The 27,384-nt window shown below is 53.0% G+C and overlaps 1 protein-coding gene across 4 annotated transcripts in view; it reads right to left on the bottom strand.

The window, feature by feature from the left end:
* The window catches only part of LOC140387918 (echinoidin-like), a 74,154-nt gene that overhangs the window by 19,664 nt on the left and 27,106 nt on the right, over positions 1 to 27,384 (bottom strand). For all 4 annotated transcript variants that reach the window (XM_072471230.1, XM_072471229.1, XM_072471232.1 and 1 more), the window contains one exon: positions 1,914 to 2,062. In XM_072471230.1, coding sequence (XP_072327331.1) covers positions 1,914 to 2,062 — 149 coding nt within the window. The remainder of the gene's footprint in view (positions 1 to 1,913; positions 2,063 to 27,384) is intronic.

Here is a 27,384-nt window from a genome sequence, read left to right as displayed (position 1 = left end):
TTGATTGGCATCCCATCCATGAAAACATTCACCCCCTCCATCACTGACGCACAGTAGCAGCAGTGTGTGCTATCGACAACATGCACTGCAGGAACTCACCAAGACTCCTTGGGCAGCATCATCTAAATCCATGACCACTGCCATCCAGAAAGACAAGGGCAGCAGTCTCATGGAAACATCACCCCCTGGCAGTCACCTCCAAGACACTCACCATCCTGACGTGGAAATATGTTCCCATTGCTTCACTGGTGCTGAGTCAATATCCTGGATCCCTCTCCCTACCTTCACTGTGGGTGGATCTATACCAAATGGGCAGCTCACCTCCACCTCCTCAGAGGCAGTCAGAGAATGAGCAATAAAGGCTGGCCCAGCCACTGACATCCACATCCCATGAATAAATAACCAGAAAGTAATAATCACTGCAACCGAGCTGCGAATTATTTAAAAGACTATCTGGAAGAATGTAATATCTCATGATAGTGTTCTAACTTGAGACTAAGAGTTTCACTTGCTCAGGCCCAAAAACAAGTGTCTGTGTGATGTGGTTGTTTTGAACTGAAGTTCGGGTGATTATTGAAGGAGGGCTCCCATTCTACGGTAATACCAAAAGGGCTGAGGGTTATAATTCACTTCAGTCATTAACGCTGCTGCCGAGTTTGATTCCAGCTTGGGGTGACTGCGTGAATGGAGTGTGCACCTTCTCCGCATGTTTACGTGGGTATCCTCCGGGTGCTCCAGTCTCCTCCCACACTCCAAAGATGTGCAGGTTAGGTGGATTGGCCATGTTCAATTATTGTCTGGGGATGTGCAGTTCAGCTGAGGTTACAGGGATAAGGCCGGGGGGACGGGGAACTGGACCCAGTTCGAGTGGTCTTTTGGAGGGTCAGCGTAGACTCGCTAGGTCGAATGGACTCTGTTGTGTTCTGCTTCCTGACGTAGCATCAGCTGCTTCCTTGATGTCCACTCTGACAAAGGAAGGTTCAGACTTGGAGATAGCTTTCACACATTTATTGAACCTTTAACAATTCTCCGACTTCAGTTCGACTCTCTTGCTAGTCTAATTATAGTAACTATATCTAACTAACCAGTCTGCTCTAATCCATGCGGTGGGTGTGATGCTCTGATCTGCCCCTGTCTCTCTGAGTGTCGCCTATGGACGAGAAAGAGCATTGTCCTTTTATATGGATAGCCCACTTGTGGTAGTGTCACCTCTGTGTGTGTGTCTTGACTGCCCATTGGTCGTGTCCTATCTTACTGATCTATTGGTTGAATGTCTGTGTGTCATGATGTCTCTGGTGCGCCCTCTAGTGTTTATTTAGTCTAAGTGCATTTACATTAAGTGGGCAGCACGGTAGCATTGTGGATAGCACAATTGCTTCACAGCTCCAGGGTCCCAGGTTCGATTCCGGCTTGGGTCACTGTCTGTGCAGAGTCTGCACATCCTCGCCGTGTGAGCGTTGGTTTCCTCCGGGTGCTCCGGTTTCCCCCCGCAGTCCCAAGATGTGCAGGTTAGGTGGATTGGCCATGCTAAATTGCCCATAGTGTCCAAAATTGCCCTTAGTGTTGAGTGGGGTTACTGGGTTATGGGGATAGGGTGGAGGTGTTGACCTTGTGTAGGGTGCTCTTTCCAAGAGCCGGTGCAGACTCGATGGGCCGAATGGCCTCCTTCTGCACTGTAAATTCTATGATAATTAACCCCTTGTGTATTTACAGTGATGCATATCACCACAGACTCCTTCTGCACCGGAGGGAATCTATGAGTCTAAGACAGTGTGGATCATATTACCCAGGTGATGGAGCACACGGAGTGAATCAAAACTGTCCAGGTACAAACAAGAAGATTGTTTATTTCTGCGTTTAGTCATGTTCAGAAACATCGAGGAACAGGTACTTGAATAAATGATGAACATTACCTCAGCATTGCTCCAATTCAATTTCACAGGGACAAATAGGAAGCAATGGCCAAAAGAAACCAGGCCATTCGGACACAATTGTTTTTCCAATTGCTCATCAACATGATGGTGTGTCCATTTCTCCACATCACTTTTCAGAAGCACATGAGCTGCAGATTAAAACAAGCTGTAATAAGGACAACATTCTTGGTTCATTTCTCATTCATGGAGCGAGAAATTAACCCTCTACTCACACACCGAAGGGTCGATTTTGCGCCGACGATCGCGGTCAGGAAGAATGGTGATTCAGACACAAAGTTTAACAAGAGTCAGTGTCACGTCAACCATGGCCTAGTGCGCGATCAATTCCAGCCCCGCTTGACCCAGAGTCACAACACAAGTCAGACTGGATTTTACTTAAAATACCCAAGTTCCTTGTTTGCGCCACTAAACAGTCACAGGTTTGTAATTTTAATTATGATGTGGAGATGGGGTGAGCAGAGTAAGAGGACTTACGACACCAGGTTAAAGTCCAAAAGGTTTGTTTCACATCATTAGCTTTCGGAGCACTGCTCCTTCCTCAGGTGAATCAATCCGGCGCCAACCTCCCTGAACAGGCGCCGGAATGTGGCGACTAGGGGCTTTTCACAGTAACTTCATTGAAGCCTACTTGTCACAATAAGCGATTATGATTATTATATTGATTCCCACACACACCCTCAGATCACTGACCACCACACACACCCTCATCACACTGACTCCCACACACACCCTCATTACTCTGACTCCCACACACACCCTCATTACACTGACTCCCACACACACCCTCATTACACTGACTCCCTCACACACCCTCATTACACTGACTCCCACACACACCCTCATTACAGTGACTCAAACACACACCCTCATTACACTGACTCCCTCACACACCCTCATCACACTGACTCCCACACACACCCTCATTACTCTGACTCCCACACACACCCTCATTACACTGACTCCCACACACACCCTCATTACACTGACTCCCACACACACCCTCATTACACTGACTCCCTCACACACCCTCATTACACTGACTCCCACACACACCCTCATTACAGTGACTCAAACACACACCCTCATTACACTGACTCCCTCACACACCCTCATTACACTGACTCCACACACCCTCATTACACTGACTCCCACACACACCCTCATTACACTGACTCCCACACACACCCTCATTACACTGACTCCCACACACACCCTCATCACACTGACTCCCACACACACCCTCATCACACTGACTCCCACACACACCCTCATCACACTGACTCCCACACACACCCTCATTACACTGACTCCCACACACACCCTCATCACACTGACTCCCACACACACCCTCATCACACTGACTCCCACACACACCCTCATTACACTGACTCCCACACACACCCTCATCACACTGACTCCCACACACACCCTAATTACACAGACTCCCACACACACCCTCATTACACCGACTCCCACACACACCCTCATTACACCGACTCCCACACACACCGTCATTACACTGACTCCCACACACACCCTCTGAACACTGACTCCCACACACACCCTCTGAACACTGACTCCCACACACTCCCTCATTACACTGACTCCCACACACACCCTCATCACACTGACTCCCACACACACCCTCATTACACTGACTCCCACACACACTCTCATTACACTGACTCCCACACACACCCTCATTACAATGACTCCCACACACACCCTCATTACACTGACTCCCACACACACCCTCATTACTCTGACTCCCACACACACCCGCATTACACTGACTCCCACACACACCCTCATTACACTGACTCCCACACACACCCTCATTACTCTGACTCCCACACACACCCTCATTACACTGACTCCCACACACACCCTCATTACACTGACTCCCACACACACCCTCATTACACTGACTCCCACACACACCCTCATCACACTGACTCCCACACACACCCTCATTACACTGACTCCCACACAAACCCTCATTACTCTGACTCCCACACACACCCGCATTACACTGACTCCCACACACACCCTCATTACACTGACTCCCACACACACCCGCATTACACTGACTCCCACACACACTCTCATTACACTGACTCCCACACACCCTCATTACACTGACTCCCACACACACCCTCATTTCACTGACTCCCACACACACCCTCATTACACTAACCCCCACACACACCCTCATTACACTGACTCCCACACACACCCTCATTACACTGACTCCCACACACACCCTCATTACACTGACTCCCACACACACCCTCATTACACTGAATCCCACACACACCCTCATCACACTGACCCCCACACACACCCTCATTACACTGACCCCCACACACACCCTCATTACACTGACCCCCACACACACCCTCATTACACTGACACCCACACACACCCTCATTACACTGACTCCCACACACACCCTCTGAACACTGACCCCTACACACACCCTCATTACACTGACTCCCACACACACCCTCTGAACACTGACCCCCACACACACCCTCATTACACTGACACCCACACACACCCTCATTACACTGACCCCTACACACACCCTCATTACACTGACCCCTACACACACCCTCATTACACTGACTCCCACACACACCCTCATCACACTGACTCCCACACACACCCTCATTACACTGACTCCCACACACACCCTCATTACACTGACCCCCCCCCACACACCCTCATTACACTGACTCCCACACACACCCTCATTACACTGACTCCCACACACACCCTCATTACACTGACTCCCACACACGCCCTCATTACACTGACAGCCCCACACACTCTCATTACACTGACTCCCACACACACCAACATTACACTGACTCCCACACAAACCCTCATTTCACTGACACCCACACACACCCTCATTACACTGACTCCCACACACACCCTTATTACACTGACTCCCACACACACCCTTATTACACTGACTCCCACACACACCCTCATTACACTGACTCCCTCACACACCCTCATTACACTGACTCCCACACACACCCTCATTACAGTGACTCAAACACACACCCTCATTACACTGACTCCCTCACACACCCTCATTACACTGACTCCACACACCCTCATTACACTGACTCCCACACACACCCTCATTACACTGACTCCCACACACACCCTCTGATCACTGACTCCCACACACACCCTCATCACACTGACTCACACACACACCCTCATTACACTGACTCCCACACACACCCTCATTACACTGAATCCCACACACACCCTCATCACACTGACCCCCACACACACCCTCATTACACTGACCCCCACACACACCCTCATTACACTGACCCCCACACACACCCTCATTACACTGACACCCACACACACCCTCATTACACTGACTCCCACACACACCCTCTGAACACTGACCCCTACACACACCCTCATTACACTGACTCCCACACACACCCTCTGAACACTGACCCCCACACACACCCTCATTACACTGACACCCACACACACCCTCATTACACTGACCCCTACACACACCCTCATTACACTGACCCCTACACACACCCTCATTACACTGACTCCCACACACACCCTCATCACACTGACTCCCACACACACCCTCATTACACTGACTCCCACACACACCCTCATTACACTGACCCCCCCCCACACACCCTCATTACACTGACTCTTACACACCCTCATTACACTGACTCCCACACACACCCTCATTACACTGACTCTCACACACACCCTCATTACACTGACTCCCACGCAGTCCCACGCACACACTCATTACACTGACTCCCACACACACCCTTATTACACCGACTCCCACACACACCCTCATTACACTGACTCCCACACACACCCTCTGAACACTGACTCCCACACACACCCTCATTACACTGACTCCCACACACTCCCTCATCACACTGACTCCCACACACACCCTCATTACACTGACTCCCACACACACCCTCATTACACTGACTCCCACACACACTCTCATTACACTGACTCCCACACACACCCTCATTACACTGACTCCCACACACACCCTCATTACACTGACTCCCACACACACCCTCATTACTCTGACTCCCACACACACCCGCATTACACTGACTCCCACACACACCCTCATTACACTGACTCCCACACACACCCTCATTACTCTGAATCCCACACACACCCTCATTACACTGACTCCCACACACACCCTCATTACACTGACTCCCACACACACCCTCATTACACTGACTCCCACACACACCCTCATTACACTGACTCCCACACACACCCTCATTACACTGACTCCCACACACACCCTCATTACTCTGACTCCCACACACACCCGCATTACACTGACTCCCACACACACTCTCATTACACTGACTCCCACACACCCTCATTACACTGACTCCCACACACACCCTCATTACACTGACTCCCACACACACCCTCATTACACTGACCCCCACACACACCCTCATTACACTGACTCCCACACACACCCTCATTACACTGACTCCCACACACACCCTCATTACACTGACTCCCACACACACCCTCATTACACTGAATCCCACACACACCCTCATCACACTGACCCCCACACACACCCTCATTACACTGACCCCCACACACACCCTCATTACACTGACCCCCACACACACCCTCATTACACTGACACCCACACACACCCTCATTACACTGACTCCCACACACACCCTCTGAACACTGACTCCCACACACTCCCTCATTACACTGACTCCCACACACACCCTCATCACACTGACTCCCACACACACCCTCATTACACTGACTCCCACACACACTCTCATTACACTGACTCCCACACACACCCTCATCACACTGACTCCCACACACACCCTCATCACACTGACTCCCACACACACCAACATTACACTGACTCCCACACACACCCTCATCACACTGACTCCCACACACACCCTAATTACACAGACTCCCACACACACCCTCATTACACCGACTCCCACACACACCCTCATTACACCGACTCCCACACACACCGTCATTACACTGACTCCCACACACACCCTCTGAACACTGACTCCCACACACACCCTCTGAACACTGACTCCCACACACTCCCTCATTACACTGACTCCCACACACACCCTCATCACACTGACTCCCACACACACCCTCATTACACTGACTCCCACACACACTCTCATTACACTGACTCCCACACACACCCTCATTACAATGACTCCCACACACACCCTCATTACACTGACTCCCACACACACCCTCATTACTCTGACTCCCACACACACCCGCATTACACTGACTCCCACACACACCCTCATTACACTGACTCCCACACACACCTTCATTACTCTGACTCCCACACACACCCTCATTACACTGACTCCCACACACACCCTCATTACACTGACTCCCACACACACCCTCATTACACTGACTCCCACACACACCCTCATCACACTGACTCCCACACACACCCTCATTACACTGACTCCCACACAAACCCTCATTACTCTGACTCCCACACACACCCGCATTACACTGACTCCCACACACACCCTCATTACACTGACTCCCACACACACCCGCATTACACTGACTCCCACACACACTCTCATTACACTGACTCCCACACACCCTCATTACACTGACTCCCACACACACCCTCATTTCACTGACTCCCACACACACCCTCATTACACTAACCCCCACACACACCCTCATTACACTGACTCCCACACACACCCTCATTACACTGACTCCCACACACACCCTCATTACACTGAATCCCACACACACCCTCATCACACTGACCCCCACACACACCCTCATTACACTGACCCCCACACACACCCTCATTACACTGACCCCCACACACACCCTCATTACACTGACACCCACACACACCCTCATTACACTGACTCCCACACACACCCTCTGAACACTGACCCCTACACACACCCTCATTACACTGACTCCCACACACACCCTCTGAACACTGACCCCCACACACACCCTCATTACACTGACACCCACACACACCCTCATTACACTGACCCCTACACACACCCTCATTACACTGACCCCTACACACACCCTCATTACACTGACTCCCACACACACCCTCATCACACTGACTCCCACACACACCCTCATTACACTGACTCCCACACACACCCTCATTACACTGACCCCCCCCCACACACCCTCATTACACTGACTCCCACACACACCCTCATTACACTGACTCCCACACACACCCTCATTACACTGACTCCCACACACGCCCTCATTACACTGACAGCCCCACACACTCTCATTACACTGACTCCCACACACACCAACATTACACTGACTCCCACACAAACCCTCATTTCACTGACACCCACACACACCCTCATTACACTGACTCCCACACACACCCTTATTACACTGACTCCCACACACACCCTTATTACACTGACTCCCACACACACCCTCATTACACTGACTCCCTCACACACCCTCATTACACTGACTCCCACACACACCCTCATTACAGTGACTCAAACACACACCCTCATTACACTGACTCCCTCACACACCCTCATTACACTGACTCCACACACCCTCATTACACTGACTCCCACACACACCCTCATTACACTGACTCCCACACACACCCTCTGATCACTGACTCCCACACACACCCTCATCACACTGACTCACACACACACCCTCATTACACTGACTCCCACACACACCCTCATTACACTGAATCCCACACACACCCTCATCACACTGACCCCCACACACACCCTCATTACACTGACCCCCACACACACCCTCATTACACTGACCCCCACACACACCCTCATTACACTGACACCCACACACACCCTCATTACACTGACTCCCACACACACCCTCTGAACACTGACCCCTACACACACCCTCATTACACTGACTCCCACACACACCCTCTGAACACTGACCCCCACACACACCCTCATTACACTGACACCCACACACACCCTCATTACACTGACCCCTACACACACCCTCATTACACTGACCCCTACACACACCCTCATTACACTGACTCCCACACACACCCTCATCACACTGACTCCCACACACACCCTCATTACACTGACTCCCACACACACCCTCATTACACTGACCCCCCCCCACACACCCTCATTACACTGACTCTTACACACCCTCATTACACTGACTCCCACACACACCCTCATTACACTGACTCTCACACACACCCTCATTACACTGACTCCCACGCAGTCCCACGCACACACTCATTACACTGACTCCCACACACACCCTTATTACACCGACTCCCACACACACCCTCATTACACTGACTCCCACACACACCCTCTGAACACTGACTCCCACACACACCCTCATTACACTGACTCCCACACACTCCCTCATCACACTGACTCCCACACACACCCTCATTACACTGACTCCCACACACACCCTCATTACACTGACTCCCACACACACTCTCATTACACTGACTCCCACACACACCCTCATTACACTGACTCCCACACACACCCTCATTACACTGACTCCCACACACACCCTCATTACTCTGACTCCCACACACACCCGCATTACACTGACTCCCACACACACCCTCATTACACTGACTCCCACACACACCCTCATTACTCTGAATCCCACACACACCCTCATTACACTGACTCCCACACACACCCTCATTACACTGACTCCCACACACACCCTCATTACACTGACTCCCACACACACCCTCATTACACTGACTCCCACACACACCCTCATTACACTGACTCCCACACACACCCTCATTACTCTGACTCCCACACACACCCGCATTACACTGACTCCCACACACACTCTCATTACACTGACTCCCACACACCCTCATTACACTGACTCCCACACACACCCTCATTACACTGACTCCCACACACACCCTCATTACACTGACCCCCACACACACCCTCATTACACTGACTCCCACACACACCCTCATTACACTGACTCCCACACACACCCTCATTACACTGACTCCCACACACACCCTCATTACACTGAATCCCACACACACCCTCATCACACTGACCCCCACACACACCCTCATTACACTGACCCCCACACACACCCTCATTACACTGACCCCCACACACACCCTCATTACACTGACACCCACACATACCCTCATTACACTGACTCCCACACACACCCTCTGAACACTGACTCCCACACACTCCCTCATTACACTGACTCCCACACACACCCTCATCACACTGACTCCCACACACACCCTCATTACACTGACTCCCACACACACTCTCATTACACTGACTCCCACACACACCCTCATTACACTGACTCCCACACACACCCTCATTACACTGACTCCCACACACACCCTCATTACTCTGACTCCCACACACACCCGCATTACACTGACTCCCACACACACCCTCATTACACTGACTCCCACACACACCCTCATTACTCTGACTCCCACACACACCCTCATTACACTGACTCCCACACACACCCTCATTACACTGACTCCCACACACACCCTCATTACACTGACTCCCACACACATCCTCATTACACTGACTCCCACACACACCCTCATTACACTGACTCCCACACACACCCTCATCACACTGACTCCCACACACACCCTCATTACTCTGACTCCCACACACACCCTCATTACACTGACTCCCTCACACACCCTCATTACACTGACTCCCACACACACCCTCATTACAGTGACTCCCACACACACCCTCATTACACTGACTCCCTCACACACCCTCATTACACTGACTCCACACACCCTCATTACACTGACTCCCACACACACCCTCATTACACTGACTCCCACACACACCCTCATCACACTGACTCCCACACACACCCTCATTACACTGACTCCCACACACACCCTCTGATCACTGACTCCCATACACACCCTCATCACACTGACTCACACACACACCCTCATTACACTGACTCCCACACACACCCTCATCACACTGACTCCCACACACACCCTCATCACACTGACTCCCACACACACCCTCATCACACTGACTCCCACACACACCCTCATAACACTGACTCCCACACACACCCTCATTACACTGACTCCCACACACACCCTCATCACACTGACTCCCACACACACCCTCATCACACTGACTCCCACACACACCCTCATCACACTGACTCCCACACACACCCTCATCACACTGACTCCCACACACACCCTCATTACACTGACTACCAAACACACCCTCATCACACTGACTCCCACACACACCCTAATTACACAGACTCCCACACACACCCTCATTACACCGACTCCCACACACACCCTCATTACACCGACTCCCACACACACCCTCATTACACTGACTCCCACACACACCCTCTGAACACTGACTCCCACAGACACCCTCTGAACACTGACTCCCACACACTCCCTCATTACACTGACTCCCACACACACCCTCATCACACTGACTCCCACACACACCCTCATTACACTGACTCCCACACACACTCTCATTACACTGACTCCCACACACACCCTCATTACACTGACTCCCACACACACCCTCATTACACTGACTCCCACACACACCCTCATTACTCTGACTCCCACACACACCCGCATTACACTGACTCCCACACACACCCTCATTACACTGACTCCCACACACACCCTCATTACTCTGACTCCCACACACACCCTCATTACCCTGACTCCCACACACACCCTCATTACACTGACTCCCACACACACCCTCATTACACTGACTCCCACACACACCCTCATTACACTGACTCCCACACACACCCTCATTACACTGACTCCCACACACACCCTCTGAACACTGACTCCCACACACTCCCTCATTACACTGACTCCCACACACACCCTCATCACACTGACTCCCACACACACCCTCATTACACTGACTCCCACACACACTCTCATCACACTGACTCCCACACACACCCTCATTACACTGACTCCCACACACACCCTAATTACACAGACTCCCACACACACCCTCATTACACCGACTCCCACACACACCCTCATTACACCGACTCCCACACACACCGTCATTACACTGACTCCCACACACACCCTCTGAACACTGACTCCCACACACACCCTCTGAACACTGACTCCCACACACTCCCTCATTACACTGACTCCCACACACACCCTCATCACACTGACTCCCACACACACCCTCATTACACTGACTCCCACACACACTCTCATTACACTGACTCCCACACACACCCTCATTACACTGACTCCCACACACACCCTCATTACACTGACTCCCACACACACCCTCATTACTCTGACTCCCACACACACCCGCATTACACTGACTCCCACACACACCCTCATTACACTGACTCCCACACACACCCTCATTACTCTGACTCCCACACACACCCTCATTACACTGACTCCCACACACACCCTCATGACACTGACTCCCACACACACCCTCATTACACTGACTCCCACACACACCCTCATCACACTGACTCCCACACACACCCTCATTACACTGACTCCCACACAAACCCTCATTACTCTGACTCCCACACACACCCGCATTACACTGACTCCCACACACACCCTCATTACACTGACTCCCACACACACCCGCATTACACTGACTCCCACACACACTCTCATTACACTGACTCCCACACACCCTCATTACACTGACTCCCACACACACCCTCATTACACTGACTCCCACACACACCCTCATTACACTAACCCCCACACACACCCTCATTACACTGACTCCCACACACACCCTCATTACACTGACTCCCACACACACCCTCATTACACTGACTCCCACACACACCCTCATTACACTGAATCCCACACACACCCTCATCACACTGACCCCCACACACACCCTCATTACACTGACCCCCACACACACCCTCATTACACTGACCCCCACACACACCCTCATTACACTGACACCCACACACACCCTCATTACACTGACTCCCACACACACCCTCTGAACACTGACCCCTACACACACCCTCATTACACTGACTCCCACACACACCCTCTGAACACTGACCCCCACACACACCCTCATTACACTGACACCCACACACACCCTCATTATACTGACCCCTACACACACCCTCATTACACTGACCCCTACACACACCCTCATTACACTGACTCCCACACACACCCTCATCACACTGACTCCCACACACACCCTCATTACACTGACCCCCCCCCACACACCCTCATTACACTGACTCCCACACACACCCTCATTACACTGACTCCCACACACACCCTCATTACACTGACTCCCACACACGCCCTCATTACACTGACAGCCCCACACACTCTCATTACACTGACTCCCACACACACCAACATTACACTGACTCCCACACAAACCCTCATTTCACTGACACCCACACACACCCTCATTACACTGACTCCCACACACACCCTTATTACACTGACTCCCACACACACCCTTATTACACTGACTCCCACACACACCCTCATTACACTGACTCTTACACACCCTCATTACACTGACTCCCACACACACCCTCATTACACTGACTCTCACACACACCCTCATTACACTGACTCCCACGCAGTCCCACGCACACACTCATTACACTGACTCCCACACACACCCTTATTACACCGACTCCCACACACACCCTCATTACACTGACTCCCACACACACCCTCTGAACACTGACTCCCACACACACCCTCTGAACACTGACTCCCACACACTCCCTCATTACACTGACTCCCACACACACCCTCATCACACTGACTCCCACACACACCCTCATTACACTGACTCCCACACACACCCTCATTACACTGACTCCCACACACACTCTCATTACACTGACTCCCACACACACCCTCATTACACTGACTCCCACACACACCCTCATTACACTGACTCCCACACACACCCTCATTACTCTGACTCCCACACACACCCGCATTACACTGACTCCCACACACACCCTCATTACACTGACTCCCACACACACCCTCATTACTCTGAATCCCACACACACCCTCATTACACTGACTCCCACACACACCCTCATTACACTGACTCCCACACACACCCTCATTACACTGACTCCCACACACACCCTCATTACACTGACTCCCACACACACCCTCATTACACTGACTCCCACACACACCCTCATTACTCTGACTCCCACACACACCCGCATTACACTGACTCCCACACACACTCTCATTACACTGACTCCCACACACCCTCATTACACTGACTCCCACACACACCCTCATTACACTGACTCCCACACACACCCTCATTACACTGACCCCCACACACACCCTCATTACACTGACTCCCACACACACCCTCATTACACTGACTCCCACACACACCCTCATTACACTGACTCCCACACACACCCTCATTACACTGAATCCCACACACACCCTCATCACACTGACCCCCACACACACCCTCATTACACTGACCCCCACACACACCCTCATTACACTGACCCCCACACACACCCTCATTACACTGACACCCACACACACCCTCATTACACTGACTCCCACACACACCCTCTGAACACTGACTCCCACACACTCCCTCATTACACTGACTCCCACACACACCCTCATCACACTGACTCCCACACACACCCTCATTACACTGACTCCCACACACACTCTCATTACACTGACTCCCACACACACCCTCATTACACTGACTCCCACACACACCCTCATTACACTGACTCCCACACACACCCTCATTACTCTGACTCCCACACACACCCGCATTACACTGACTCCCACACACACCCTCATTACACTGACTCCCACACACACCCTCATTACTCTGACTCCCACACACACCCTCATTACACTGACTCCCACACACACCCTCATTACACTGACTCCCACACACACCCTCATTACACTGACTCCCACACACATCCTCATTACACTGACTCCCACATACACCCTCATTACACTGACTCCCACACACACCCTCATCACACTGACTCCCACACACACCCTCATTACTCTGACTCCCACACACACCCTCATTACACTGACTCCCTCACACACCCTCATTACACTGACTCCCACACACACCCTCATTACAGTGACTCCCACACACACCCTCATTACACTGACTCCCTCACACACCCTCATTACACTGACTCCACACACCCTCATTACACTGACTCCCACACACACCCTCATTACACTGACTCCCACACACACCCTCATCACACTGACTCCCACACACACCCTCATTACACTGACTCCCACACACACCCTCTGATCACTGACTCCCATACACACCCTCATCACACTGACTCACACACACACCCTCATTACACTGACTCCCACACACACCCTCATCACACTGACTCCCACACACACCCTCATCACACTGACTCCCACACACACCCTCATCACACTGACTCCCACACACACCCTCATAACACTGACTCCCACACACACCCTCATTACACTGACTCCCACACACACCCTCATCACACTGACTCCCACACACACCCTCATCACACTGACTCCCACACACACCCTCATCACACTGACTCCCACACACACCCTCATTACACTGACTACCAAACACACCCTCATCACACTGACTCCCACACACACCCTAATTACACAGACTCCCACACACACCCTCATTACACCGACTCCCACACACACCCTCATTACACCGACTCCCACACACACCCTCATTACACTGACTCCCACACACACCCTCTGAACACTGACTCCCACAGACACCCTCTGAACACTGACTCCCACACACTCCCTCATTACACTGACTCCCACACACACCCTCATCACACTGACTCCCACACACACCCTCATTACACTGACTCCCACACACACTCTCATTACACTGACTCCCACACACACCCTCATTACACTGACTCCCACACACACCCTCATTACACTGACTCCCACACACACCCTCATTACTCTGACTCCCACACACACCCGCATTACACTGACTCCCACACACACCCTCATTACACTGACTCCCACACACACCCTCATTACACTGACTCCCACACACACCCTCATTACACTGACTCCCACACACACCCTCATTACACTGACTCCCACACACACCCTCATTACTCTGACTCCCACACACACCCGCATTACACTGACTCCCACACACACCCTCATTACACTGACTCCCACACACACCCGCATTACACTGACTCCCACACACACTCTCATTACACTGGCTCCCACACACCCTCATTACACTGACTCCCACACACACCCTCATTACACTGACTCCCACACACACCCTCATTACACTAACCCCCACACACACCCTCATTACACTGACTCCCACACACACCCTCATTACACTGACTCCCACACACACCCTCATTACACTGACTCCCACACAGACCCTCATTACACTGAATCCCACACACACCCTCATCACACTGACCCCCACACACACCCTCATTACACTGACCCCCACACACACCCTCATTACACTGACCCCCACACACACCCTCATTACACTGACACCCACACACACCCTCATTACACTGACTCCCACACACACCCTCTGAACACTGACCCCTACACACACCCTCATTACACTGACTCCCACACACACCCTCTGAACACTGACCCCCACACACACCCTCATTACACTGACACCCACACACACCCTCATTACACTGACCCCTACACACACCCTCATTACACTGACCCCTACACACACCCTCATTACACTGACTCCCACACACACCCTCATCACACTGACTCCCACACACACCCTCATTACACTGACTCCCACACACACCCTCATTACACTGACCCCCCCCCCACACACCCTCATTACACTGACTCCCACACACACCCTCATTACACTGACTCCCACACACACCCTCATTACACTGACTCCCACACACACCCTTATTACACTGACTCCCACACACACCCTCATTACACTGACTCTTACACACCCTCATTACACTGACTCCCACACACACCCTCATTACACTGACTCTCACACACACCCTCATTACACTGACTCCCACGCAGTCCCACGCACACCCTCATTACACTAACTCCCACACACACCCTTATTACACCGACTCCCACACACACCCTCATTACACTGACTCCCACACACACCCTCTGAACACTGACTCCCACACACACCCTCTGAACACTGACTCCCACACACTCCCTCATTACACTGACTCCCACACACACCCTCATCACACTGACTCCCACACACACCCTCATTACACTGACTCCCACGCAGTCCCACGCACACCCTCATTACACTGACTCCCACACACACCCTTATTACACCGACTCCCACACACACCCTCATTACACTGACTCCCACACACACCCTCTGAACACTGACTCCCACACACACCCTCTGAACACTGACTCCCACACACTCCCTCATTACACTGACTCCCACACACACCCTCATCACACTGACTCCCACACACACCCTCATTACACTGACTCCCACACACACTCTCATTACACTGACTCCCACACACACCCTCATTACACTGACTCCCACACACACCCTCATTACACTGACTCCCACACACACCCTCATTACTCTGACTCCCACACACACCCGCATTACACTGACTCCCACACACACCCTCATTACACTGACTCCCACACACACCCTCATTACTCTGACTCCCACACACACCCTCATTACACTGACTCCCACACACACCCTCATTACACTGACTCCCACACACACCCTCATTACACTGGCTCCCACACACACCCTCATTACACTGACTCCCACACACACCCTCATTACACTGACTCCCACACACACCCTCATTACTCTGACTCCCACACACACCCGCATTACACTGACTCCCACACACACCCTCATTACACTGACTCCCACACACACCCGCATTACACTGACTCCCACACACACTCTCATTACACTGACTCCCACACACCCTCATTACACTGACTCCCACACACACCCTCATTACACTGACTCCCACACACACCCTCATTACACTGACTCCCACACACACCCTCATTACACTGACTCCCACACACACCCTCATTACACTGACTCCCACACACACCCTCATTACACTGACCCCCACACACACCCTCATTACACTGACACCCACACACACCCTCATTACACTGACTCCCACACACACCCTCTGAACACTGACCCCTACACACACCCTCATTACACTGACTCCCACACACACCCTCTGAACACTGACCCCCACACACACCCTCATTACACTGACACCCACACACACCCTCATTACACTGACCCCTACACACACCCTCATTACACTGACCCCTACACACACCCTCATTACACTGACTTCCACACACACCCTCATCACACTGACTCCCACACACACCCTCATTACACTGACTCCCACACACACCCTCATTACACTGACCCCCCCCACACACCCTCATTACACTGACTCCCACACACACCCTCATTACACTGACTCCCACACACGCCCTCATTACACTGACTCCCAGACACGCCCTCATTACACTGACTCCCACACACACCAACATTACACTGACTCCCACACAAACCCTCATTACACTGACACCCACACACACCCTCATTACACTGACTCCCACACACACCCTTATTACACTGACTCCCACACACACCCTTATTACACTGACTCCCACACACACCCTCATTACACTGACTCTTACACACCCTCATTACACTGACTCCCACACACACCCTCATTACACTGACTCTCACACACACCCTCATTACACTGACTCCCACGCAGTCCCACGCACACCCTCATTACACTGACTCCCACACACACCCTTATTACACCGACTCCCACACACACCCTCATTACACTGACTCCCACACACACCCTCTGAACACTGACTCCCACACACACCCTCTGAACACTGACTCCCACACACTCCCTCATTACACTGACTCCCACACACACCCTCATCACACTGACTCCCACACACACCCTCATTACACTGACTCCCACACACACTCTCATTACACTGACTCCCACACACACCCTCATTACACTGACTCCCACACACACCCTCATTACACTGACTCCCACACACACCCTCATTACTCTGACTCCCACACACACCCGCATTACACTGACTCCCACACACACCCTCATTACACTGACTCCCACACACACCCTCATTACTCTGACTCCCACACACACCCTCATTACACTGACTCCCACACACACCCTCATTACACTGACTCCCACACACACCCTCATTACACTGACTCCCACACACACCCTCATTACACTGACTCCCACACACACCCTCATTACACTGACTCCCACACACACCCTCATTACTCTGACTCCCACACACACCCGCATTACACTGACTCCCACACACACCCTCATTACACTGACTCCCACACACACTCGCATTACACTGACTCCCACACACTCTCATTACACTGACTCCCACACACCCTCATTACACTGACTCCCACACACACCCTCATTACACTGACTCCCACACACACCCTCATTACACTGACCCCCACACACACCCTCATTACACTGACTCCCACACACACCCTCATTACACTGACTCCCACACACACCCTCATTACACTGACTCCCACACACACCCTCATTACACTGAATCCCACACACACCCTCATCACACTGACCCCCACACACAACCTCATTACACTGACCCCCACACACACCCTCATTACACTGACCCCCACACACACCCTCATTACACTGACACCCACACACACCCTCATTACACTGACTCCCACACACACCCTCTGAACACTGACCCCTACACACACCCTCATTACACTGACTCCCACACACACCCTCATTACACTGACTCCCACACACGCCCTCATTACACTGACTCCCAGACACGCCCTCATTACACTGACAACCCCACACACTCTCATTACACTGACTCCCACACACACCAACATTACACTGACTCCCACACAAACCCTCATTACACTGACACCCACACACACCCTCATTACACTGACTCCCACACACACCCTTATTACACTGACTCCCACGCAGTCCCACGCACACCCTCATTACACTGACTCCCACACACACCCTCATTACACTAACTCCCACACACCCTCATTACACTGACTCCTACACACCCTCATTACACTGACTCCCACACACACCCTCATTACACTGACTCTCACACACACCCTCATTACACTGACTCCCACGCACACCCTCATTACACTGACTCCCACACACACCCTCATTCCACTGACTCCCACACAAACCCTCATTACACTGAGTCCCACACACACCCTCATTACACTGACTCCCACACACACCCTTATTACACTGACTCCCACGCAGTCCCACGCACACCCTCATTACACTGACTCCCACACACACCCTCATTACACTGACTCCCACACACCCTCATTACACTGACTCCTACACACCCTCATTACACTGAGTCCCACACACACCCTCATTACACTGACTCCCACGCAGTCCCACGCACACCCTCATTACACTGACTCCCACACACACCCTCATTCCACTGACTCCCACACACACCCTCATTACACTGAATCCCACACACCCTCATTACACTGACTCCCACACACACCCTCATTACACTGACTCCCACACACACCCTTATTACACTGACTCCCACACACACCCTTATTACACTGACTCCCACACACACTCTCATTACACTGACTCCCACACACCCTCATTACACTGACTCCCACACACCCTCATTACACTGACCCCCACACACACCCTCATTACACTGACTCCCACACACCCTCATTACACTGACTCCCAGACACACCCTGATTACACTGACTCCCACACACATCCTCATTACACTGACTCCCACACGTACCCTCATTACACTGACTCCCACAACAGCGCCTGCCACAGGAGACTTCGCCGCAGCAAGGAGACAGTGCGGCACTTTGACATGTATTTGCGGACTTGTTACCCCATGGAGGAGGTGGATACCCGCTCCTGGTGACCGTCAAGGTCACATCAGCCCTGGACTTTAAAGCTTTGGGTCCTTTTGTGACGACACCCCGGACGACTGCGCGGTCACTTCCAGCCCCACAGGCCCCGGAGTCCCAGCGGATGTGAATACTTCGCGTTTTCCGAAGATCTTTAACCCCTTACTGCTCCAAAGATTTGCAGAACCCAAATTTATAAGTAAAATAGCAACAAATTATTTATTAATAAAAGAGAAAATATGAACATAAGTAAATAACAGGATAACCGGACACCAAATTGCCAAAATCACAAGACTGCATCCCACCCTCTACCCAGAAACACACAAGACAGACACAGGGTAAGGATCGACCGGTATAACATGATTCACCTGAGGAAGGAGCGGTGCTCCGAAAGCTACTGATTCAAAACAAATCTGTTGGACTTTAACCTGATGTTGTAAGACTTCTTATTGGGAATAAAATACAATAGGGATTCAAGAGGTCGGTCTGAGATAAGTCTTCACTACAGTGATTGCAAATTCTGGCGAATAGGTTTACTCGAAAGGTTCAGCTTGGCGCAATTCCTTTGACCACCAAGTGGTGCGATTCTGCTCTTTAGCCACTGGGTGGAGCTTCGTCCGAAGAGTTCAGATCGATGCAGTTCTTGTGGCTGGCCACCAGATCGTGCTGTACACAGTCTGCTCAGGTCGGTGTACTTCCACCTTTCTACCACCAGATGGAGGGTTCACCTGTCTGTGGAATTTCGCTGTTTTCACTGGCCTGATTCCCAGAAAACAAATGCTTCCACTTTCAGCCTTAATTTTTCAGCTCTGATGTGACCATCATTTCACGCGAAACAGTGAGTAGATGTAAACTGTGGCTTTAATCGACTTTAGACCAGTGCGTGCCTGCGACTGCTCTGCAGGTGAGAGCCGCCTACAGGGCTGCTGCTCTTTATACCTCCACTCAAAAGGCGGAGCCCACAAGGGCACCAACATGATACATTCTATGTAATGTCGTACAATGGTCCATAGGTGGAGCCCACATGGGCAACAGCGTAATACAGTGAAATACATGGTGAAAGGTTAATACAATACGTTCACCACATTCACCCCCTGTTAAAAAATTGAATTCCGGCGGCGGTGAAGGGTTCACAGGTTCAGCCTGTCCGGCGCCCGGATCGTGCGCTGTGATCGCCGAAGCTCTGGTATCGCAGCTGGCCCGGGTGTCGAATTCACCCGTGTGGGCGTGGGTAGTGAAGTCGCCGGTGTGGGCACAGACATGGACTCCGGGAGCGTGTCTTCTGGACCTTCATTCCTGTGGGTCGGTGAAGGGGGGAGGAGGGGGTGCGGGTGCCATGTAGGGGTGGGGACTCTGGGCGGCATAGGTTGGCTGGGGTAAGTTGGGGTGGCGGTGGTAGTGGAGCCTGCGGGCGCTAGGTCCCGGAGGGAAACCGTATCCTGTCGGCCGTCGGGGTGTTCTATGTATGCGTACTGGGGGTTCGTGTGAAGGAGCTGGACCCTCTCGACCAGGGGGTCGGACTTCTGGCTCCTGACATGTTTGCGGAGCAGGACGGGCCCCGGTGTCTTCAGCCAGGACGGAAGCGAGACCCTGGAGGTGGATTTCCTGGGGAAAACAAAGGCGGTCATGCGGGGTCTCGTTCGTGGCTGTGCAAAGGAGGACCTACTGGAGTGGAGTGCGTCGGGGAGGACCTCCTGCCAGTGGCGAACTGGGAGATTCCTAGACCGGAGGGCCAGGAGGACGGTCTTCCAGACCGTCGCGTTCTCCCTCTCCACCTGCCCGTTTCCCCGGGGGTTATAACCGGTAGTCCTGCTCGAGGCGATGCCCTTACTGAGCAGGTACTGACGCAGTTCATCGCTCATAAATGAGGAGCCCCGCTCACTGTGGACATAAGTGGGGAAACCGAACAGGGTGAAGACACTATGTAGGGCTTTAACGGCGGTGGCTGTGGTCATGTCGGGGCAAGGGATTGCAAAGGGGAAGCGGGAGAATTCGTCAGCGACATTGAGGAAATACGTGTTGCGGTTGGTAGAGGGGAGGGGCCCTTTGAAATCGATACTGAGGCGCTCAAAGGGCCGGGATGCCTTTACCAGGTGGGCCTTATCCGGTCGATAGAAGTGCGGCTTACACTCCGCGCAGATCGGGCAGGCCCTGGTCATGGCTCTGACCTCCTCGGTGGAGTAGGGCAGGTTGAGGGCCTTGATATAGTGGAGAAGCCGGGTGACCCCCGGTGGCAGAGGTAATCGTGGATGGCCCGGAGTCGGTCATCTTGCACACTGGCGCACGTGCCGCGGGACAGGGCATCTGGGGGCTCGTTGAGCTTCCCGGGCCGATACAATTATGTAGGTGGAGAGTACAATCCTCCACCTCAAGATCTTATCATTCTTGATCTTGCCCCGCTGTGTATTATCAAACATGAAGGCTACCGGCCATTGGTTGGTGACGAGGGTAAACCTCCGACCAGCGAGGCAGTGCCTCCAGCGCCGCACGGCTTCCACGATGGCTTGGGCTTCTTTTTCGACTGAGGAGTGTCGGATTTCAGAGGCGTTGAGGGTTTGTGAAAAAAATGCTCCTGGAGTGCCCGCCTGGTTAAGGGTGGCAGTGAAGGCAACTTCTGACGCGTCGCTCTCCACCGGGAAGGTGACGGACACGTCCCCCGCGTGCATCGCGGCTTTGGCAATGTCCGCCTTGATGCAGCCGAAGGCCTGGCGGTCCTCGGCCATCAGTGGGAAGGTGGTGGCCTTGATTAGTGGGCGGGCTTTGTCCACATAGTTGGGGAGCCACTGGGCGCAATAGGAAAAGAACCCTGTGGTAAACCACTGTTGCACCTATATTATGTGATGTATGGTAGGACCTGTACTACAGGTAGTCAGTAGTCCCTGCCTGCTGGCTCCACCCAGTAGGCGGAGTGTAAATATGCATGTCCTCCATGCTGCAGCCATTTCGCAAGCTGCTGTGGGAGGCCACACATCTTAGAGCAATAAAGCCTCAGCTGTAGTCAACTCTCGTCTTTGTGCAAGTGATCGTGCATCAATTTATTGCTCTAAGATTTTCAGAGGATGGACCTCCGAATCAAGCCAGTCCGCCTGCAGCTGGATCCGCAATCAAGCGACGCCAAAAAGGACTTTCAGCACTGGCTGGCTTGTTTCGAGGCGTACATCAACTCGGCGCCAAGCCCTGTTCCGGAGGCTCAGAAAATACAGATACTGTACTCGAGGATGAGCTCCAACGTCTTCCCGCTGATCCAGGAGGCGCCGAACTACGCCAAAACCATGATGCGACTCAAAGAAAATTACACCCAGAAGACGAACACGCTCTTCGCCAGATACGGACTCGCCACTTGCTCTCAACTCCCTGGTGAGTCCATAGAAGACTTCTGGCGGGCCCTAATCCCACCCGTCCGGGACTGTGACTGTCAGGCCATTACGACCACGGAACATTCAAACTTCCTGATGCGGGACGCTTTTGTTACGGGCATTGGGTCGGACCTCATACGCCAGCGACTGTTAGAGGGGGCCACGCTCGATCTCACAGAGACAAAGAAGCTAGCACTCTCCATGACGATCGCCTTGCGCAATATCCAGGCCTGCACCCCCAGCCACGCGGCCCACCCCTCCTACGCATCGTGGACCCCATAGACGGCCGCCCCAGCGGGGGCCCTACCCAGCCAATACGCCTGCTCCACGCGCCAGCCAGCGAACCCCGGGGGTCCCCGATGTTACTTTTGCGGCCAGCAGAAACACCCCCGCCAACGTTGCCTGGCCCGCTCTGCCCCTTGTAAGGCTTGCGGTAAGAAGGGGCACTTTGCCGCAGTGAGCCAGACTCGCGCAGTAGCCGCTATCACCCCCACCCCCTCGTTTACAGACAATGGGCGCCGCCATCTTCTCCCCCTCAGACCACGCGCGGCCAGTGGGCGCCGCCATCTTCTCCCCCTCAGACCACGCGCGGCCAGTGGGCGCCGCCATCTTCTCCCCCTCAGACCAAGCGCGGCCAGTGGGTGCCGCCATCTTCCCCTCTGCGCAACACGTGCGACCCATGGGCACCGCCATCTTTTTCAACCGCCGCCACGTGACTGTCAGGCCGTTACGGCCACGGAACATGGGCGCCGCCATTTTGTCCTCCCCAGGATCTTCAGGCGCCGCCATCTTGTCCTTCCCACGGCACTTGGGCACCACCAGCGTTCCAGGACCCGTGCCCCCCGGGCACCCCATTATCCGACACCAGCGACGACCGACCACGACTCGCCTCAGTGACCATCGACCAGTCTCGTCCGCACAACCTGGCCACCACATCAACCAGCGTTAAAATCGACGGACACATGACCTCTTGCCTGCTGGACTCTGGGAGCACCGAAAGCTTCATACACCCGGATACGGTAAGGCGCTGCTCCCTCACGGTACACCCCGCCAATCAAACAATCTCCCTGGCCTCCGGATCCCACTCCGTGGTGATCCAGGGTTACCGTACAGTCACACACACGGTCCAGGGCGTGGAATTCAGCGGCTTCCGCGTCTACGTCCTCCCTAACCTCTGCGCTGCCCTACTACTCGGCCTGGACTTCCAGTGGAACCTCCCGTGCCTGACATTGAAATTCGGCGGGCCCCTACCACCCCTTACTGTCTGCGGCCTCGCGACCCTGAAGGTCGATCCACCTTCCCTCTTCGCAAATCTAACCCCGGATTGCAAACCCGTCGCCACCAGGAGCAGACGGTACAGCACCCAGGACAGGACCTTCATCAGGTCAGAGGTCCAGCGGCTGCTTCGGGAAGGCATCATCGAGGCCAGCAACAGCCCCTGGAGAGCCCAAGCGGTAGGAGCTAAAACTGGGGAGAAACACAGAATCTCTACACCGCCATCAATCGGTACACGCAGCTCGACGCGTACCCCCTCCCACGCATATCTGATATGGTCAATCAGATTGCACAGTACCGGGTCTTCTCAACGGTAGAGCCTACCACCAGCTCCTCATCTGTAAAGCGGACCGTCCATACACTGCCTTCGAGGCAGACGGTCGCCTCTATCACTTCCTCAGTGTTCCCTTCGGCATCACCAATGGGGTCTTGGTCTTCCAAAGGGAGATGGACCGAATGGTCGACCGGTACGGCTTGCGGGCCACCTTTCCGTACCTAGACAATGTCACCATCTGCGGCTATGATCAGCAGGACCACGATGCCAACCTTGCCAAATTTCTCCACACCGCCACTCTCCTAAACCTCACCTACAACAAGGAGAAGTGCGTGTTTAGCACGAACCACTGAGCCATCCTCGGCTATGTGGTCCAGAACGGTGTTCTGGGGCCGGATCCCGACCGCATGCGCCCCCTCATGGAGCTCCCCCTCCCCCACTGCCCCTAGGCCCTCAAACGCTGCCTGGGGTTCTTTTCATACTATGCCTAGTGGGTCCCAAACTATGCGGACAAGGCCCGCCCACTCATGCAGTCCACCCATTTTCCCCTGACGGCCGAAGCACAGCAGGCCTTCGCCCGTATCAGAGCCGATATCGCCAAGGCCGGGATGCACGCAGTAGACGAGACACTGCCCTTTTAAGTAGAGAGCGACGCATCAGACGTCGCCCTAGCCGCCACCCTCAATCAGGCAGGCAGGCCTGTGGCATTCTTTTCCCGCACCCTTCATGCCTCAGAAATTCGGCACTCATCCGTCGAAAAAGAGGCCCAAGCTATCGTTGAAGCTGTGCGGCATTGGAGGCATTACCTGGCCGGCAGGAGATTCACTCTCCTCACTGACCAACAGTCGGCAGCCTTTATGTTCAATAACACACAGCGGGGCAAGATCAAGAATGATAAGATCTTGAGGTGGAGGATCGAGCTCTCCACCTACAATTACGAGATTTTGTATCGCCCCAGCAAGCTCAACGAGCCGCAAACGCCATATTCCGAGGTACATGTGCCAGCGCACAAGTAGACCGACTCCGGGCCCTGCACGACAGCCTTTGTCACCTGGGAGTCACACGGTTGTACCATTTTATGAAGGCCCACAATCTGCCCTACTCCGTCGAGGAAGTACGGACAATCACCAGGGACTGCCAGGTCTGTGCAGAGTGCAAGCCGCACCTCTACCAGCCGGACCCCGCGCGCCTGGTGAAGGCCTCCCGCCCTTTGAGCGGATCAGCGTGGATTTCAAAGGGCCCCTCACCTCCACCAACCGTAACACGTATTTTCTCACTGTGGTCGATGCCTACTTCAGATTCCCCTTCGCCATCCCATGCCC

Source organism: Scyliorhinus torazame, chromosome 13 (genome assembly GCF_047496885.1).
Source record: "Scyliorhinus torazame isolate Kashiwa2021f chromosome 13, sScyTor2.1, whole genome shotgun sequence".
Taxonomy (NCBI): Eukaryota; Metazoa; Chordata; class Chondrichthyes; order Carcharhiniformes; family Scyliorhinidae; genus Scyliorhinus; species Scyliorhinus torazame.
Note: the sequence above shows the minus strand (reverse complement) of the source record. Positions and strands in the feature narration are given on the sequence as shown.